General features: G+C 41.5%; 1 protein-coding gene across 1 annotated transcript; it reads right to left on the bottom strand.

Moving 5' to 3' along the window:
* Positions 1-2,692: 2,692 nt before the first annotated feature.
* On the bottom strand, positions 2,693-20,581 carry cacnb2b (calcium channel, voltage-dependent, beta 2b). The gene is made up of 14 exons (XM_076098016.1): positions 20,564-20,581; positions 12,543-12,608; positions 10,985-11,107; positions 10,601-10,740; positions 9,008-9,069; positions 8,868-8,893; positions 8,600-8,680; positions 8,372-8,430; positions 8,164-8,273; positions 7,451-7,459; positions 6,190-6,341; positions 5,938-6,033; positions 4,948-5,121; positions 2,693-3,457 (listed from the first exon to the last, which is right to left on the bottom strand). Exons 1-14 carry the CDS (start codon positions 20,579-20,581, stop codon positions 2,693-2,695), a joined length of 1,881 nt encoding a protein of 626 aa, XP_075954131.1.
* Between the last annotated feature and the right edge of the window lie 911 nt (positions 20,582-21,492).

The following is a 21,492-nucleotide window of genomic DNA, read 5'->3' as shown; positions in this document are numbered from 1 at the left end:
ACAGACTCTGTCCCTGCGACAGTGTCTGCATATGAGGGGCAGTTAATTAAAACACAACCGCAACTTGGCCCAAGCTGCACAGCACGTAACAGAACATCAACACAGCAGTTTGGTTCATTCACAGTCAGCCACCGAGACATTTAAGAAAGAACCCAGCGAGCAAGAAGCATTGAAATATCAGTGACAGACAGACAGGCAGATGTTTTAACTGACTCGCGTTAATTGACGACGGAGTCCATCCCTGTTTAGTTTAGCATTAAATACGTTGTTCACTTACTATCGTTTGTTATTCTTCACAACTCACCTCAGAGTCTCTTCTTCCAGAGACTTAGCGTTATCCGTTTTCGCAGTGGCGTGACAGCATGTTAATGTTTGTCACAAATATTTTTAAATATCAAAGGAGGCATTGCCAACCTCACCTGTGATCACTTCAGTGGCAGACTGCTCAGAGTGCATTCCCATCTTGGTCCACACTAACCCTAACCCCAACCCAGTGAGTGTTTAACACGCACTCAAGTTCTGTTGTGCTACTCAAGTACAATTCTAAGGTACTTGTACTTTACGTGAGTATTTCCATTTTCTGCTACTTTATACTTCAACTCTACTACATTTAAGAGGGAAAGGTTATAGCCTACTTTTTATACATTACATTTATTTGATCTAAGTTTAATTTACTAATTACTTTCCAGATTCAGATTATTAATATAAAACTCATCAATAAAATAAATGATGTACCATTATAGATTAATTAAGACTGTATATATCTACACTTTAACCAGCTGCGACATTAAAGTGGTGTATGCGACACATTAATTCATCAAGCAGCTTTCATGTCAAGGACAAATCCATGGATCTGGAGAGTAATAAGTGAGGAAGTGGCTGGAGTGAATCTCCAAAATAAAATGTAAATTAACAGATTCTTTGTTGTACATTTTAATGATTTTAGAATGCATATTTGTCAAAATGAACTCCTGAAAGCTGTACAAAACAAAAATAACCAAAACAAATCTTTTTGAAAGGACCAGAGTCATCTCAGTCTCGTCAACTCAAAGCAAACATATACAGTAGGTCAAGTACCAACCAGTGCAACAGGCTCTCTGGTTCTCCTCACATTTAGCCAACCTAACAAGGCAATTATGAAGTATGTACAAATGCATAGAGATTGTATTCAAGCAATATATTTCATCACAAGAAGATGCATAGAGTATCCAGCATAAAGCACAGGTCAGTGTCACCAAAAGATTTTCCATGCTTCCCGACAGAGCAAATGCAAGTCAATAGATACGCTTGAACACCATTTAGAAAAGTAGGAAGCAAAGTAGGACTTCCCTTTACGTTTGTGTAGAAAAATATTTTGACTTTCCTTACCAATGTTTAAAATAAACTGTTGGCTTTTTTAGATGCACCGATTTGTGTAACTTTGTAAAAACAAAGTAATATAATAATCATAATATGCATTAATTGTACAGAAGCTGAGAACAGCTGTTGTCAACTATTTTATTTTATCTCGAGATCACATGTTAATTATTTCATTGTGTCGGGAATACAGAGAACTGTTTTCAAACTAATGATTATTTTTGTTATCAAGAAATCTACCGATTACTTTGTTGCTTAATCAATTCACCATTTCTTAAAACAATCAATTTCTCAGGTTACAAGGTCACATCTTCAAATGCTTGTTTTCAAATCTTACATTTCATCTTACAGATAACGTTTGGTCATTTTTGCTAAGAAAAGTTCTGATTGAATGATGAATAAGTTATTTAGATAATTAGTCAACTGAAATTGACTAATTGTTGAAACTTTACACAGGATAATTTTTTGGCTTTCTTAAGAAAAAAAAAAGTTCTGGGAGATATCACGAGAAAAGGACTTTTGGACTTTCTCAAAATACACACTCCAGTTGCCAGTTGAGGTACACCGAGCAAAAACTAATGCAATCTAATACAAACAGTCCTGCAATAAAGCCTACCGCTATGAAGGTTATGATGTTCAGTTTGTATTGGAACTGTTTTAGAGAGGCGCTGATTCATCTGCATGAGGATGTAGTTTGTGAGGCTGTTAAACTGAATTTTGTCCATCCCATTTATATCAATGTGGGTAGACTAAATAAGAGTAAAACAAGTCAGTATGAAATACAACCAACAGCTTCACAAACTACATCCTCCAAAATTACCATAAAGTTGAATCAACACAATAAAAGTTGAACACTGTAACCTTCACGAAGATGGAATTTATTGCAAGACTGTTGCATAAGACTGCATTAGTTTTAGCTCGGTGTCCCCAATGAACCAGCAACTCGGTGTCATTATTCTGTTAACACATTCAAACAGACCAGAGATAAGAAAAACAACTAACTTGTGATCTTGAGATAACGGATGAAATAAAATCTCAACTGTTCTTGGCTTATGAACATTTTGTGCAACCAATGCAAAATATAAATTCAAAGACATCGTGCACAAGCACAACGTTGCATTTATCTCGACCAATGTCAAGTAGGTGAAAATAAAATGGACAGTGATAATATTAATTCTGGTAAAGAACAAGAAAGAAGGACAAAGTGTGTGTGAGTGGCAGAGGGTAAAAATAAACAGATCCAGTCCACAAAGACGACGCATCCTGCCCCATCCATTAGTGCATTATAACTTGAGCAGCATAAAACAATGCACCAACCCACAACAAACAACAGTCACTAGTGTATATAGGAATCCCTGTGCCATTGTCGTGCATCTCTATCTCTACCTCGATCCCTATCTCTGTCTCCGTCTCTTTCCCTGTCCTTGTGTCTTTCTCTGTCCCTGTCTCTGTCTCTGTCCCTGTCTTTGTCTCTGTCCCTGTCTCTGCCGTGGTAGTTGTGATGATTGTGTGCAGGATAGTGATCTGTGTGGTGTGTCCGTGGTGGAATATGCTGGTGATGCCTACGCTGACGGTTGCGTTCATTGTGCTCCTGCTCATAGTTTTCCCCGACGTGTGAATGGCTGTTCCCACGGTGGTGATGTTGTTGTTGTTGTTGTTGTTGTTGTTGTTGTTGTTGGTGGTGGTGGTGGTGGTGGTGGTGGTGGTGGTTGCTGTTATGATGGTGGTGGTTATGGCCTCGGTGGTTATAGCGCGTCTCCTCCTCGTCCTCGTCCTCCCCCACCGCATCCTCCACCTCCTCCTCCCTCTCCTCAGGCAGGGGCCTGCGGGGAGGCCTCTGTCTGTAATCCCTGCTTGACCGCACTTCCACGCCGCCGGATGTTTGGTTTTGCTGGGCGTGGCTGTGATGCTCCATCCGGCGGTGGTGGTGGTGGTGATGGTGGTGGGTGTGCTGGGGTTTCTTTGGTTGGGTCTTCAGGAGCTGCTCTTCCTCCTCAGCCCTCGGCTCCTGTGCCGGGGCTGGCGGTTGCTCCTGGTCTAGATGGTTCTCCCGGGAACCCTTCCTCTTAGTGGCAGCAGACTTCTTGTTTTTCTGCCCATCCTGGGACAAAAAAATGCAATGTAATGTCACATACATGTACATGATAAAGACATGATATGAAGAAAGTTTGCTCTAACACAAAAACACACTGTGCCCAAGGCTATGGCTGTTTAAAAATCACATCCCAAAGTACTGCATACTACGAACTCAATCTGCATCACAAACTGCCATTAAGGATTAAGACTGTTCCCACTCAAGTATACTCAAGCAATACATCTTCTTGATCCGGTATTAAGTTAGACTTTTCTTGATACTTGATGAATGAACCTGTATAGGTTTTATTATTCAGTTCCATTTTTAGTATTTGACTATAATTTCAAGGTTTCCAAGAAGCATCATTGGGAGTAAACACACTAGAGCGACAGAGCTGGTGTGGAGGTAAACACCAACAAGTTATTTTTATGCCATAAACTAGAAATTCAGGTTGAACTGAAACTTAGGAGGGGAGGAAAAACAATACTTGTACTTGTACCATTACATTCTACTATTGGATTTTCTGCCTCTTGGATTATTTTAGAGAATATATACACTAGTTTGAAGGTCTCCTCTCGGAATCAATCGCATTTTGACTTTGTTTTGTCTTGGTCTCAGTCAAAGAAGACATATTTCAAGATCATAACTGCAGGTTATCAATAGATTTCCGGAACATTGTCTGATTTATTTGTTATCAGCATTACTGTGAGTGCTCATAGAAAACAAAGATAAATCTCAGCACATAAAAGTCACCTCTGCAATGCCTTTTGATTATTATACCAAGACATTTATCGTGGTACACTTGTACATACACAAATAAACAGTTTATATGGCAATAAAATGAATCTTCATTTGTATTCTGTGATTGTTTTTATGGGAGTATGGATCTTTCAGATCAATTTGATAAGTGGCTCTGGTTTGCATGCTCCACATTTTATCGTAAGTGTGTCATGCAGTGTGGGACCACCACTGGTCCTGGTCTTGACATGGTCTCCATCCCTCATAGTTTTGGTCTTGTCTTGGTCTCGGTACACTCTGGATCTCGGTCATCACTTGGTTTGGCTGGTCTTGACTGATATATACATCATTTCTAGCTAGTTTCTATAGAAGATGCTACTGTAACTCATCTCTAGTACTGCGGTGAAAACTCAGCTACAGCATTTAATTTGAAGGTATCTCACTCACCAGAGGCAGACCTATCTCATTTCTTCAACTTCCCAGTGGAGTAGGATGAGGAAAAATGAAATGAAAATGTTCGATGAATGAATGGAAACAGATAGAGACGCAGCACACTGTGCATTTCCTCTATCTAGACAAATCTACATTCCTGCTAAGCAAATCATTTACTATGCAAACCATTTTTTCCACATTCAGCAGACTGTCTGTACAGATGAGGTGAGTGGGATGAGATGTTTGCGAATTATATTAAATCCTATACCTTTATTGTTTGTGTAGTTGTTGTCTATATTGTTGTTTATATATATATATATATATATATATGTGTGTCTGTCATGTACCGGTATTGCTGAAGGACTGGTGGGCAGTGTATTCTCGGCCAGCTGGGCCACTAGTGCGTTGGCAGGCTCCATCTCTGGCGGATGAGTGGCTCTCCAGTAAGACTCCAGATAATCAGCAACGTGCTCACAGGCGTCAGTTAGCTGATTCTCATCTAAGATGACGTCAAACATTTCCTACAGGAAAATGAGAATATGGACAGGAATAAATAGAAGACCAACAGCAGGAAACAGACAAAAGACTACTTTATAACTGGGACAGTTTAAAGTATAATCTGCGACATCCCTGATAACGTGGCATGAGTGTGGGTGTGTTTAAAAATAACACACCTCTGGTAATCACTTAGTTCTTGCAATAACATTCAAATAAATAGGTGTAGGGAATAGGGTCGTCTTAAAAAAAAAAAAAGGACAACTATGCAAACACTGACATGGGCTTCCAGCGAAAATCGACTTTCGGAAAATATGTGGAATTGACAATGTAGTCAACAACACTAATTCTGATATCTGTAGAATGCATAAAAGCAAAGCCTTAGCAAGGATTTAAAAATACTGAGGTCATGGGCACCAAATTAAGGTCTAAATGCTGTTTCAGCACTTTAGACACAGAGTCTAAAAGTACTGGATTCAGTCTGACAAAATACCCATCACATGTGATTTTTTAAATTGTGAATATACAGCAAGAAGCACTGAAGACATGATGTCACTGTCATCAATGGTGGTCACAGCCCTGCATAAAAGTCAAGGGGCCACCAGTGTATTTCCAGTTTGCACCAAACTCAGTTTTCTTTCAATTCCTGGATAGTTGTTAGCAGTGTACTACAGTACAACTTCAACTAGCTAAGCCAAATGTATAATTATGTGCAACAACTGAAGTATCTAATATAACAGGCATGATAACAATCCATCTTTTCATTCATCTATTCAATATAAAATGCAGTATTACTGAACAGTAGCACCACTTTCACGCGTTGGCCACTAGATGGCACTCACCGGAGGGCACTGGGCGAGCTTGTCTGCTGCCACCATCTGAACGTTAAGATGCTTGGTCTGTGACTTCCCTCTAGTCTTGATCAGTCTCGTCAACACCTACAGGGAGGAGAAGGAGGGAGGGGGGAAAAAGGTGATGGTGGCTGTTGGCATTTTACAGGGTCGTGTTTGTTTAGTTCATGCAGTGTACAAAATATTGAGAGAATTGAGGAACAGTCAGTCCAAAAGAAGGTGCAGGTCTCTGGCGATGCCCACCTTCGGTGAGGAGATCTTGACGTAGATGAGGATCGGCGCCAGGGAGGTCTTGGACACCTGGATGGGGTGGTTAATTGTGTCTGCATCTAGAACCACCAGCTGCAGGCTGTGGGCCAGCTCGAAGATGCGCTCCACCTCCCCCTGGATCTGGGCTGCAAGAGCAGAGAGGAAAAGCACGACTTTGACACCTGAGATCCAGGAAACAAAATCAGCTGTGCATATTTCATTTTCTTGTTAACATTTAACTCGTGAAATTAGATATATTTTCTTATCACTGAGCCACAGCTTTGAGTTATAATTTCACACATGTATGATTATTTATTTGAAACATTATTTGAAATGCCATTGTGTGCAATTTTGAATGATTTCATATGAAATTCCATTATCAGAGCTGGTATGTGAAGTTTTCCATCTGTCTATATTCTATATATTCAAGATGCAGAAATGAATATAGAATCTGAAATATCTTATTTTGAAGGTTAGATTTGCCAAACCCAAGGTAAGTGGAGAAATAAATGATCAAGTCTTATTTTGAGATTAAAAGTCGATGACACAAAATCTTCCCACAAGTTCCATTTAGTGTAGCTATTGTAGACATTTTAATTGAATCACATAATCTACCTCAGCGGAGGATACAAGCGTAGATGAGAAGTGCTCAGAAAAATAGACTTTTGACTCTAACCTACAATTCCATGATGAATGGGAACAAACAGTAACATGTATATGGTTTTGTAACCAAACGAACCTTTTTCTGCATCTCAATTCAACTCAAAAAACTAAATCTCATATTTGTATTTCTAATGTAAAACGAGTCAAGTAAAAACGTACTTGTGAGCTGCTCACATGACACAACCCTTCAACAGATTAAAAACTGTAAATGCGACCAATGACGAAACACTGCCTACTCAGTGAGACTACTACAGTGAGTGATGTATTTTTATTTTCCTGGGTAACCAATCCAAGACAAACAGGATGTGTTGCACTCATGGGAGGACCATTTTAAAGAATGGCCACTAGAGGAAGCAAAGGGAAGCAGAGCATGGAAGAGGCACTGGCTGTTTTCAGTCCTACTGACAAATATCTAAAACATAACAGTGAATTACATCTGAACAAATGTAAGCCCACTAAAACGATGAACAGATAAAACACCGGCTTGTTGTGAACAGTGTGAGAACAGTGGCTAATGGTGCTGATGAGGTAATGAAAGGAAGGTGATTCAAACAGACAGACACGGACTACCAGTGCTTTCAGTCATACATACCGGCAGCATCTGGGATGAGGGAGCATTGAGAAAGAAAAGAGTAGAGAAAACCAAGTAAATCTTATCCCCCAACCAAGGGTGGATTAAACCGAGCCTAATTCACAATACCACTGGGGTAAAGAAAGTACACAATCTTTACTGACAGTCCGAAAACCCGCTTATGTCTCAGATGTCAACCTGTTTTCAGTCTTTGTGCTAAGTTAAGCTAACTGGCTTTGATTGCAGACAAACATAAAGGTGGTAGGGATTTGCTCATCTCACGCTCTGCAAGAAAACAAACAAGCATATTTCCCAAAATACAATCTTCATTCGGGTGCACACAGTGACAGTATCATCTCTTTGAATAAAAGATCAGCTATGCAGTGTACATCACATCGCTGCACAGTGTTTCAATCAGGCAAAGAAAAAGGGAACGTCTGACACATTCATTTCAGACCTGGGTGAGATGGAATCAGTTGCTTTCTTTGAACCTAATTAAGGTTGCAAGTGGGTGAGGTTTGCCACCAGGGACAACACGACGAGTGCAAGAGAGCTAAAACAATTACAAGAGGTTATTTTAGAAGTTCATTTAGCGTACTTTTCTGTGGCCGATGCTATCTGATTTGTCCTGATGAGGTAAAGCTCGGCTGCCTGGCTCTCCAACCAGATAAAAGTGGTGCCAAAGATAATTTGCTACGACTGAGGCTCCAGGTCGGGATGATGAAGCCATGTACCTAAATTGGAGCGAGTGTTCGACCGATCCATTAAGGCCTTTTTGCCAGGGTTGTTGAGGATGGAGCGCTTAGCCAGAGAGATGTCTGCTGTGACCCGTGTAATAGTAATTCTGGAGAGGAGACAGAGGAACAGGGTGTGTTACACAGTTTCATTGTGTTTTATTTCCACGTGAAAGGTGTGACACTGGAGAATTAAATCAGAACTTACCTGCCTTCAAATCGATGTTTTAAAAAGTCAAAGAGTGCTTTTTGCATCATATCTGTAACCTGGAAGCACACATGAAACATGGAATTTAAATAGAAGTCTCCTCTATGCAAGTTCAACACAAATACCAATATTTATTTGAAATATATTAGGTGTCTCAGGTTTACAGCATCTTAGACCCGTCACAAGTCAAAAGCAACTTAGACTACAGAGTGTGTGAGGCTGACTTACATCTAAGCCCTTCAGTGATGGTCCCATTAGAACCACAGGACGCATTGTAGGCACTACATCATACATAGACACCTGCTCCCCCTGCAGACACAAAGAAGAAACTGCTGATGCAACATGTCGCTTGCGGTGCAAACAGAGTGAACATGGATGAAATCAGATTTTTGCTTTTGTTTTATTCAGCTCTTTGTAATAAAAAAAGGGTCTGTAAAAGTGTTTGGGATTATCTAAATGAGTAACAATGAGTTGAAACAAACATTGAGTTGCTTACCGGTTTCTTTTTCACCTGCTGATTGGCTGCTCATGCAGAAGGATAAGAGAGGTGTCTCATGTTAACTCGCCAATTATCACAAATAGACAACAAAACATTTTGATATTTTACTTTTTATATGGCGTAGCACACACACTGACCTTGGGATGGAGGGGTATATTTCTTTGAGTTCATATCTTGAGCTACTTGAGTGGATGCTTTGCTGAAATGAGAGAGCAATCCTGAATGAACTCATGTCTTCCCCACTAAAATGTTCAGTTATTGAAACTTCAGTTTTTAACAAAAGCACAACATGATGTAATTTGATCACTGCAACAATCACAACCTGACAGCTTATCCTTTGCAATTTCCCTATCCTGTGCAATTATCTTTGTTTTCTCTTGTACAATGCTACACACCATAGAAGCAATTACCATCTCCAAAAATCTATGTTGTTATCTTATATGTTTGTATTTTCTTTGCCTGCTTCTTTGACTATTGAGCTGCTGTAACATTTGAATTTCCCCAGTGAGGGATCAATAAAGTAGTTATTTATCTATCTGTCTCTTATCTATGGTGAAAATAGAGCACTAGTGTCTAAGCTCTGAAATAATGTGTGCTTACAGACTGTATATCTACTTATATAAGACACAGCTATATAAAGCTCGGAGGGTAAATCCCTTGAAGTGATTCAGCACACACAGTTGCCACCAAAGCCAAATTTCCAAGATCCTCTAGATGAGTTTCTTTCAGCCTAACTGGGTCAAGTCAAAATCCTTCAGTCTGTAGTGGATCCTCCTGCCAGCCAGACTGATTAAAGTAAAACAACCTACTGACTCAACAAAAGGAAAACATTCCTACTTCTCAAAGTAGTTCCATATCTTTCAAACGTCTTTGTTAACCGTCGCATGTGGGGAGATTTTCTGTCCTTGACCTCCCTTTTAATGTTCCGCTCTTATACTTTCCTTTTCATGTTTTTCATCTTTCAAGACTGGATTACCAGCTGGGCCCTGCAGCTCCTCCCCCATAAACCCGCAGGATCCTTGTTCAATGTGTCCTCACATAATGGTTCCTATGATATCTTACCAGAAGTTTTCTGTTTTCCGACGAATGTCCAGCAACACAAGCTATCAGTGAGAGTGTTTCGGCAAAAAAAAAACTACTTGGTTAAGTTAGGTTGAAGGAAAGGTCGTTGGGTTAAAACGACTACGGAAGTGGTGTCACAGTACGGAAGTTACGCGACGAATAAGTCAGCTTCGACGTGTGTAAAGCATCTTGAGGAAAGAAAAATGACTTGACTTGGACCACAACTCATCCCTAACTGTGTGCATTACATTTGTTGGATACTTTGGACACTAATGCATAGAGAGTGGGAGATAAAGGGGTCAGTTGAGGCCCTCAGCTCATTTTTGCCACAGTGCAGCCTTGCGGTTTGATCCCGCCAGGCTTGCTTCGCTTCTGTCAACAAAACAATTCCTGGTGTGACCCTTTCCCACTGATTACACCTCTCTGCTCAAAATGTAGTTTTCCTAATCTGTGGATGTTTTGAAAGAGCATCAGATGAATGCTGAAAACGTCATATAATCCTCTGTATATCACTTTATAATGATATTTGTGTTTGTATGTGTGCGGGACCAATAAAGATTATTATTAGGATTACAAGATAAGGCAGCACAAAGCAGCATGGGCTCGTGTGCTCGTTTGTTACCCCGTTGTGTTGAAGCTAGTGGAAAAGAGAAACGTGCTGAACATACTTGGCTAAGGCCTTGGCAGCTTTCCTCGCCTGCACTTCTCTTCTGATGAGAATGGTTTCCAGATTGACTGGACTGGGGACGAAGCCCACCACACCATCCTCCTTCACCGGCCGGCCGATCCACCACTCATTGTTAAACTTCTGGTTATCAAAAAGAAGAAGAAAAAGCGTGAGTTTAAGGCCTGGCTAACATTCATTTACACTGATGATGTTAATGACTCTATTCTACCTCTGCATTATTACATTTAACGTCATTGGGACCTTCCACCTGTGTGTGTGTGTGTGTGTGTGTGTGTGTGTGTGTGTGTGTGTGTGTGTGTGTGTGTGTGTGTGTGTGTGTGTGTGTGTGTGTGTGTGTGTGTGTGTGTGTGTGTGTGTTTCCAACCTCTTTGACATGGAGGAAGTCTCTGGCCTCAAAGGTGACGGCCTGGCCCGGCACGGGAACGTTGTCGTCGTCTGCTGGCGTGTAGGAGAAGTTGCAACGTACTGCAAATGCCACAGGCTTGTACTGGAGACACAGGACACGTGTTTGTGACATAATGTTATTCCTAATGGATGTCACAGTCATCTTTAATCCCTGCATGTCACCCACTTACACAGTTTTCACACAAACAAAATTCACTTTTCACTCAATTTCAATCATCGATTTTAGACGTTATAATGAATCTACACATACTGTATTATTAGGTTATCGCATGCATCATGTGCACAGATACAACCGTGCAGCCTAATGCAGGGTAACATGACTATTGTGACGGTTGACAGAGCAGAGCAAATCTATTCTAAATGAGCCGGAGATATCCCTGTGATTTAGCATGAAAAAGAACAATATAGTGTGATCTTTGAATCCCTTCAACATATGTTAAACTTACAACTTGTATTATATTATGCTCTATTTTTCTTGAGTTTTTTCATTAAAATGTATTTTCATCTGCTCCAGTTTCAGAGTCCTGGTATTGTTCATGCTGTCACAATGGCACGGCTTACTGGGAGCCTTCCTTCATGACACAACTTCAATTTAAATTTAAATTCAAAACGTCTGCTGTGATGAACACCTACTGCATCCTCTTCTTTGCTTCACAATATCCGTATGCTTCCTCCTGACCTGGGCCTGTTGGTGGTGTAATCCTATCAGGGTCAAATGTCAGCGGCACGCAGATCAGGCTGCTAATTACTTCACTTTGGAACGATGAGGCTGTGGGAGAGGTCGTGGGGTCAGCAGGGGAGGGGCTGCGTGTGTTTGCCGCTTTAATTACAGAGCACCAGTGGCAGCGCAGTAAATCCGTAAGGGGGGGGGGGTTTAATTCAATATTCAAGGGGACGTCTATCAGCGGGCGCTGCTTAGAAGGAAAAGAGAGGGGAAGAGTTTGATATCAGCTGTGATGTTTTTATATATTTGTGTAATGACCTAACAGTGCATACTCCACCCTCATCTCTCTAAAACGCACTCCACAGATAGCTTCTCAGACACAGTATGTGTTTTGTATTGCACATGACATAACAGTGTTACATAAGGAGGCTTAGCGAGCACAACGTATTGCTACTTAACAACACAAGCAAATACACTTTCCGAAATCGGCGATCAAACATTCACATCCACTTCACGCAGTGTAAATCTCAGTGTAAATGTATGTTATTGCTGTCTTGCTGCAAAGCAGTTGGCCAGAATTCATTTAAACTGAATGAGCCGTAATCAATATCCTTCATTAACATCCTTCACCAGACATCAAGCGTATAAAGGGAAGACAAGGATGAAGACTGCAATGACTCATTTTAATAGCAGAATATTGCTCGGCTAATCCGATGTCCTGGTGTGTGTGTTCCCTGTCTGTGATGTAATCGTGTCCTTGAGAGCTGCCGCTCTGTGAGGGTCACGTTGGGTAGCGTTGGGTCGCGTTGGGTCGCGTTCGTAATGTTACCATGATGCAACAGTGAGAAAGTACCTTGGCCTTCTCCAGCTGCACCTGGGCGTTTCTTTCCTCGACGACGTCCGAGTCCTGACGCTCTCCCTGCAGGAGAGACAGAGAGCAACGACAATTAGTTTTATCAATTTCTCTGCAACGATGTGATCGTTGTGCATTGAACAGTATTAAAGACTTTTGTGTTCTGATTGAATGCTTCACTGTTCACATGCCTCTCATTTACTTTTTACTCCCCTAGAAGCCTCCTCCCTTTAATTGTCACGACGTGTTGTAGCATGATCCCTCCCTGTGACGCTCAGGTTTATGTGCCATGTGTCCCAACGATTAGATTGTCCCCTCAAAGACATGATAATTAATGCCCTCTGTGTCATAGCCAAAAGGTGGCACAGCCCTCTGCGTCAATATGGCACTCAAGATACACACTTGCATCCCAAAGTCACAAATCAGCTTTATGGTTGCAGACAGTCTGCTCAGTCTGGTGCATTTTAGCAACACTGTGATCTTGATCTTGTCGAAGACGATAATAGAGATATTCTGTGAATATTAATGACATGAAACTTTGGTAAAGGCCACGACATTTTACACTATATGTCATTTATTTCATCTTTGCACTGTTGGACACTTTGACATGTGGACAGGAGGTGCAGAAGATTGAACCACCAACACAACGATTTGTGAATCCTGCAATGCAATATTTATGTTGACTGTATATCAGAGAGGTGTTGATATATATAATACGTATATATGGATGAAAAATTATCTTAAAATGATCGCTTCTGTTTTGTGTCATTGAGGTTCACAATGAAAAACAAAAGTACAGCTAACAGTACAAATGATAATGTTAGTGAAGCACGACAGAGTAGAGTAAACTCTCCTGCAGCTGAACCTTTTCAACTCTGTCTCCTAAAAATTCTGTTTAGATTAAATTTATCTGCATTAGCAAATATTTGTAGGCAGCATACACAAACAGAAATGTAAAGAATGACAATTTGTTTTTTTGGAGTCACATCGTTTAACTTTTGCAACTATCAGAATCTTGTTAGTGAGGTTGCCTGGTTTGGTACCATCGTGCCTCTAACAGTTCCAGCATGTAACTCTAAAAACATGCTGTAGTCTTTACGTTTTGGTTTTTCTGCAGCTGAAAAAAACCCAACATGTTCATTATTGAGCTTGGAAAGAGCTTGGCTTGCATCTCGTCTTTATGCCAGCTGAGAACTCAAATAGAAATTGTATGGACAGAGTTTCCTCAACGTTACCTACGAGCTTGTGAAGCTCAAAGAGAGTTGCCATCTTGGCAGTGACGACATTGCCGAACTCTAAAAATGGGGAAAGAGGTGGATCGTCGGTGGAGCTGAGGCCGGCCCAGATGGTGCAGCAGAGCAGACATCTAGCAGCGAGTGACCTCAGACGGCACCAACCTGTCACTTAAAGCTGCCATGTCCTCAATTATGCCTAACTTGAACTCTTAATATAATTAAAACGGGTGAGTTGTATACAAATTCATCCCCCCTTAAGTTGTCATGAACGGGAAAATTAGTTATTGGGACCAAAAATTGTTGTTTAGTACCAGGTTAATTTCTGCTGTAAAGTTGGGCATTTTAAGATGAAGGTCAATGGGTTTGCCTTGTTTTTAGAGGCAGCCTCGAGTGGCCATTTGAGGAACTGCAGCTTTTGGCTTAATTTCTCGGCACCATACATTGCACTTGATTTTAATAGCCTAAACCTAATGACATAACGACAAACTTTTCCCTGTGACGTCTGTGTAGTCGAGATGTTACACTTCCTGGACTGCAACAAAAGTTGCCAGCGAACGTCATCCAGGCAGCAATTATTGTTCCGACAAAACTTCTCTGGCAATGCAAATTATTAGAGCATAAATGTATTTTGTCGGAGACAGGGCTTCCCTATTTTATGATGCAAGGGAAAAGGGGCTACTGTGAGAGAAAACTTCATGGGGAAAAAACACAGCATACTAATACCTTATTCAAAAAGTACTAGCACCACATCGGACAAAACTGATTAAAATGCATGGCTCAATTACAAATTGAACTAAAAGTATCACTAAATTATCAAAAGTAAACCAGAAATAGTCAATAGCTCAGAAAGCTCATCTGAAAATAAATTGTCTTACATGGGAGAGAACAAATAATTAAAAGTAAAATAACCTTGGAGGCAAATAAGGCCTCAAATAATGTGACACAGGAAGGATGAAGACATGACGTACGTATTAATAAGGTGGTGGGATGGTGTTTGTAATTAGCGGAGAGAATTAGTTACAGAAGCAGGAGGATGTAGAGAGACTTCAACATGGTGAGGAGGGAATAAGAGGGGAGGAGGAAGGAAATCTCCCCCCGGGGCAGAATTATGCGCAGGCATGGCTTCCTGTTTACCCATGGCTGGTGTAGACATCTGCTCGCACAGCACCCGCCTCTCCGGCGAGCCAATGTCACCCAGCCAATAGTACAAAACGCCCCCGCTGAATTATTAAACAATGTTGAGCTCTACTGCAGGTGATTTAGAAATCACGGCAGTCTCAAGCAGGTTTCAGTTCATAGAAAATGTGACTCTAGACTGTATTTTACAACCAAACAAGTTTTAAAAGCAAGAGTAATTCTAATACTTTCAAATAAATTGTTTTTTACATCAATGTTTTTTATGGCTGGAGCCATGTACTGTATATCTCTAATTAGAGCTGAATGGATTAATTGATTAGTCACGCAACAAAATAATCATCTGTAACCGTCAATTGTTTCAATCATTTTGAATTCTCGGATTCCACCTTCTCAAACGTTTTTCTTTGTGATACATAAAAACTTTTTTTTGACTGATTGTTGGCAAAAAGCAAATTCATCACCGGTTAGATGGGTATTTTGTGACACTGTACAGACAAACTGGCGTATTATCTGATGCTGAAAATAATAATTAATTGCAACCGTATTATTATTTTTGACGGAGCACCTTATGTGATAAAATCAAGGGATTCAGTTCAGTATACCCTGTCTTTTAAAAAAATGTCCAATACGGCTCCATTCTAATTCAGTCTTTTATTCGAACTCTTCTTCACTCATCCAACCCCCCTTACTTCCTTCATTCCTTACTTCCTCTCCCCTTCTGTCCCCCGTGTCCCTCCCAGTTGGACAGCCACGCCAGCCCATTAGCATGATTATATGGCATGGAGGGTGGGCAAAGGAAGGTGGAGGACAGGGATGACGGGAGGGTGCATGAACAACTAAAGCCACCGTCTCTCGTGTGCTACCTGAAGGTGACTTCTTTCCCGCTCAAAAGCGTCTACACAGCTCTTTCTGCACTCGCCAGGAGAGTACATTAGGAAAGCAGCGTCTGATTGGGGAGATGGACTCCATCCCTAAACTGAAATAATCAGAACCATCGAGACACCGGGAGCCAGCTGGCTGGCCGTGAGGCCTGCGATTCCCCAGAGGACAAACTGAACTGGTCTGAAAGAAATGCTGAGATGAGAGATACAGCAAGCAGTTCATCCAAATGTATCATGTTTAGCTTTTTATTGTTTGATTAGTTTGAGCGGCTGAAGAAACGTCAAGAAATGTGTCTGAGTTAAACTCACACAGACTGATCTTACTGAATTTACTTTGATCACTAAACAAAATCTCAAATTCAGCAAGATGACATGTTACTTGGTCTAATAAAATAAGAAACATACAACTGTCTCAAAGCCCGGCGTCGCTTGTATCGTGCTTAATGGGCCAAAAACAAAAGAGGACATTGTTAGGTGCAAATGTCAGTAAAATTCCCACATAAGCTTCAGACCAACAGGAACATACTGCAGCAGAAAATACTTATGCAAAGGATAAAACAAAAGCCCATGTTCAAATGAATTAGGAGCCCTTAATGTACACACTTGAGAAACCTTCATGATACTCATTCAGTTCAGTCTTATAATGTTGATGATTGAAAAGCTCAGGGAAGCTGCTGTGCACTGCTCTTCATCCAAAGTGGGGAAGTTAAACTGACGTTTAGCCCAACCAAACCAGTTAGTGCTCATTTGCAAACACTTACAATGACGCATGAATCTCAGCTTTGTGTGTCTTGTACACGTTTTGGTCTTAAGTCTTTCCACAGAAGTCAAGAAGACGCACTTTATTGGAGGTGTGTTCAAGCAGCATGACACCGTTCTACAAAAAAAAAGGCTTTAAGGATGAGAAACAAATAGTTGGTTTGGCAAATGTATGTGAGGTTAACGTGACAAAACGGGCTTCAGTTATACTCTGCTTTACAGTCAAGGGACCGAGATCATGTCTGGATGACGGGCGGGTGGCAGACCGAAAAGTGTGTGTGTGTCTTTGAGTCTGCCTGGTTAGGCGGGCACTGTTTGTTTGTATTTAGAGATGAAGTGTGTGTACGTATGAGTGTGTGTGTGTGTGTAGGTGTGTGTGTGTGTACTCTTGCCACTCGCTAGGCCACTGAGGCTTCCTGCTCCTTGCTGGCTGTTCTCCAGGTGCTGCTGTTATCTATTTCTCATTTGGTGGCTACGAAAAGACAACTAGGGTTAAGAGTGTCCACCTCACCATTAGCAGCTCCATGCATGAGCAGGTCTGTGGTGCCTTCATCCCGGTGGCAGCTGAGTGTCCCTATTGTGACCTATTGTGCTAGGTGGAGGAGAGTGAGCTCCAGCTTGGTGGTTGGTGGGAGCACCCTGACTCTAACAAGCTGCCCGGCAAAATAGGCTCATTATGCAGGAACGTCACGGTAAACTTGCTGATATGCTTACATGAATGAGCTTCAGTGGATTTGAAGTTGCGTGTCAAAAAGGACAAAAAAACGCTGCATGCCTCCCAAGCAGCGTTTACTAGCACGAGCGGGACACTGATGTAATTGTGACTAATTTCCAATTAGCTCACTGGCATGAAGCCCGGGTGTTCACAAATTCACAAATATTTTCTTGTTTTAGCTCTTTCTGCTGGAGAGGAACAGCAACATTTCACCCAATAACACCAATCCTCTGGCAGTTTAGCTGCTCATTTACTTTAATGTGTTTTTCCGGATACTGCGCTGATTTCTTTGCTACTCTATCTCTGCTTCATTAACATGCAGTATGTGTGTCCGGTTTCCTCCGACGCCCCGTCTAATCAGCTGCTCTGCATCATCTGTCTGAAGGAGACTGGCTCCATGCCCTCTGCCTGACGCTTCCATAGAGCAGATACGGCCCGGCTGGCACCGCCACCTTTACTTTGGCACCAGCCTTCGTCTGTGGAGTTAAAAGCTGCATCACGGCCCTTTAGATCTCCAATTATAGATCAAGAGTGGCAGCGAATCTGTGCAGCACTACAACCGATTTATGTCAATACAGTATGTTAATATGGGTTGCATTATAACTGATGTCACCAGTTTGTGGTTACGAAAATAAAGTTTACTGTTGCTACACCTGTTAAGCTTTCCTTTCTCTCATATGAGCACATGTGCAGTTTCCCATGACCACTCCAATTATCAGTCATTTTTTAAACAATAACTCCTTAAATTCAGACGGAGGTAAATAAAAGCAAACTTCCCATTTATAGTCGATGGCCGTGGATTTCTACAGATTTCATCAGCTGTAGCTAACTCGTTAATTAAGCTAACGTCGGCTTCATAGGTTGGTTGGAAACGATTTGGGCGTTGACATCTTGGTTTTTTGTAACCAATGTACGGAAGGTATTTTAGAGACGCCGTATACGGCTCTGGTAGGGTAGCTACCTGTCGATCGCAGTAAGCCCGCCCTAAAGCATACTCTGCTTTATGGTCTGTTGTGCTTTAAGTGGACCATCATTTACGAAATGAACATCAAGCTGTATTGAAGAAGACTTGAAACTAGCGATAAACTCATGTTTACAATGTTTACTGAGGTAATAAATCAATATGAAACGTATTCATGAAACATATTTTTGATTCAGAAACGTCGAGATTCAAAGTACCCCGTGGTTTTCAGGAACGTAAAATAACCAAATTTTTTCTGCCGACTGCAGTTGTCAGGCCTGACACCAATTGTAAATGTAATGACAAGAGTAACATACATTTCTTAACATCATATACGATTTTCATATCATTTCTCTATTGACTACTCATAGAAAGCATTTACTTCTACAGAGATTTGGGCTCCTCTCTCTGGGTCATGATTGTCTCTGAGTAAGGAGATTAAGATAGCATGCGTCAATCCAGGATTTAGAGCGAGAGAGACAAACGCAACCTCCTCACAGACAGCCAACGCTGCTGCTTGGACCGCGTGGTCTCCAGCTCCCCCGACAGTCATCGGATAGAGATACAGTAGCTGCAATAATATCATCCATACAACTTAATTACTGGATCGCTTGGCTCCTGCAGCAGATACATTTCATCTATCATTCATCGTTCATAGATAGCAAGTCTCCCTGCTCTTCTGCATGGCACATCATTATGATGCAACACGATTACTGCTGGTATAAGGAGGGATGTGTGGGGGAGATTATTAAAAAAACTTGCCAACCATTCCTGTTATGATCCTCTCACTGAGGCAATTATTGAACCACCACTAACTGTCATCTCTGTCACTCTTCTACAGTATAAAAAACATTGAGAACAGTTTTTAGGAGGTGAAACACACAAAAAATGGATATTTAAAAATGACAAAAACACTATCATCAACTTGGAAACCGTCCTAACCCCAAAGGAAACGGGTTTACTCGCCTTATTACTCTACTTCCTGTCCGGAAGGAGAGCAGGTATCTGGATGTAATGCCCTGAGGCACAGCTACTAAGAGGCTTTTCCTATTCTAGGTAACAAGCAGTGGGCCAGCAGCACTATGTAGCACACTGTAGTGCAAGACAGTAGGCCGTCCAGAGACTGTGAGGTTTCCACAAGCTCCTCTTTGTGACCCTCATGTGTTATCTTTACATTCGAGTCACAGAGCTGATCATGATCTGTTTTAGTAAACACCCAGAGATCTTTAAAAAACCTAGAATTAATGTTGTTCTGAAAGTATTTCACGAACCCTGAACCTGCATTTACTGATTTTCTGGCCAACAAACAAGATATTAACTCAACACTGACAGCTGTTAAAAGTGGCACATGCGCAGTACAGATCGGGCAGGTGCTAACGGAGATTGTAGAGCCGGCAAAATGTCAGCATTTGGGCAATATTTTACACGGTCAAACGTGTTTTACAAATGGTTTAACCAGAGCAAGTCTGTATAACAATGCTATCATTGTTTTGACATTTTGCTAGCTCACACGCTCGACACGAGCTCTTGCAAGTTTTGAACAACACAAAAAACGCATTATTTCACATGAAAATACGGATATAGACTGATGACAAAACGTTGTCATTGCATCGCTTTGTGACTTGAATGCAACGGCAATGCACGAGAAGCACAAAGGGGTGGTTTCTCACTAAAAGAGATCAGTTCTCTCTCTCTGCATGTGTTTAATATTGGTATTGACTTCAATTGTAAGTAAAATATTACATTTTTTTTTTTTATTTAAATTTTTTTCAGGCAAATGATGAGAAAGATGTAGGTTATAACATCACAATTACTTTTTTACTTATAGGTAAGAAAGATGCAGCTCATGAAATCAGTGTGTGCATTGATGGCTTGTACAGCATGAGCAACAGGAACTTGACTGCACCCACTGCTGCTGCTACATGTAGAACATATGGAGTGAAATCTGTTCCAAAAGCACACAGAGTTGACAGAAAGTCCAAGAGTGAGTGGAAGAGAAGGGCATACGACTAAATCCATCTGATCTTCACAGGCCATTGGTTATACAACTCTCTCTGAAGCCCGTGATTTTCAACTAGACACATGACATGATACATGCAGCATGAGCTGCGTCTCTATCTGAACCGCGCATTGTGACTGTCTTAGTGAGTGCGATGATGTGGAAAGGCCTCACACAAGGATTAACGCCGAGTGCAACAGATGGTGCATTCTTCTACCCTTCCTGTTCACACACTCACACACACACACACACACACACACATACACGCACAGACACACGTACACACAACACACGCACGCACGAAAAGAAAACACCAGAATACTGGATATTTTACCTTTTTCTTGGGCGGCATGGTGGTTAAAGCGGTCCTCTATCACCGTCGGAACAACCAGATTAGATTATCGTTCAACTGGCTCCAGTAAATGAGACATGGACAAGTGTGCCATGAGACAGAGTTGACCTCTGAAGCAGGTGGATGTGTCCGCCGTGTTGTGCGTAAAGAAAAAAGTATGTCCAAAGAAACCGCGACGCGCAGGACACCGCCGGAGACACCGATAAGTTGCGTGAGGGGTTTCACTTAAGTCTGTATTGTGAGTGTAGTTACCCTCTCCTGAGTCCTCGGAGTATTAAAGGCTTATTTCTTGGTGCGGCATCTGTTGCGCCGCGCACCGCTCGCTCTGACCTCGAGCACCGAACAGACCAAGAAGGTGTCCAACCGTCCGCACTGACCATGCGTGTTACATAACGCAGAGTGGAGCGTCTCATTTATGTTGTTGAACAGAGTTGGCTCCCTCCGCTGAGTCAAGCAGTGATGATTAGTGTGTGTGTGTGTGTGTGTGTGTGTGTGTGTGTGTGTGTGTGTCCAAACAACGTCCTGGGTTTGGCTGCACAAACAGGAGTATTATAATGGCCTGGCTACAAAATAGAAAGATGAAATTAAAAAGCAAGCACGACATAATTCATAATTCATACAAACAGATCTACTCATCATCATCATCATCCCGACAGCGAAATAGTGACATTCCTTCACCACATTAGTTCAGTGTCACTTTGCCACTGCTGAAAACTCATTGCTTGCCAAGTATCAGCCACACACACAGACTGCCCAACGCATATCTCTGGTTTCTTCATGTGTCCTTAAGTTACCTTCTGCAGATCTGCTCTCACGGGCCAACGTGTAAATATCATACATACTGTAAAGCACCCTTAAGGCATGGTTACTGACTAAGACTGATTGTAATAATCAATCTGCCTGTCCTCATC

The sequence above is a fragment of the Anarhichas minor genome, unplaced genomic scaffold (assembly GCF_050575085.1).
Source record: "Anarhichas minor isolate MPS153535 unplaced genomic scaffold, ASM5057508v1 ptg000024l, whole genome shotgun sequence".
Classification (NCBI taxonomy): Eukaryota; Metazoa; Chordata; class Actinopteri; order Perciformes; family Anarhichadidae; genus Anarhichas; species Anarhichas minor.
The sequence above is the reverse complement of the archived record's forward strand: the minus strand, read 5'-3'. Positions and strand labels throughout refer to the sequence as shown.

What these genes read in the sequence shown, in the direction of transcription:
- cacnb2b (XM_076098016.1), bottom strand. An exon ending in GCTGCCAAGGCCTTAGCCAA is followed by an intron (nt 9,070 to 10,600) that starts GTATGTTCAGCA and finishes CTCTCATTTCAG; the next exon opens with CAAAGCATCCACTCAAGTAG. An exon ending in ATATACCCCTCCATCCCAAG is followed by an intron (nt 8,894 to 9,007) that starts GTCAGTGTGTGT and finishes CTGCATGAGCAG; the next exon opens with CCAATCAGCAGGTGAAAAAG.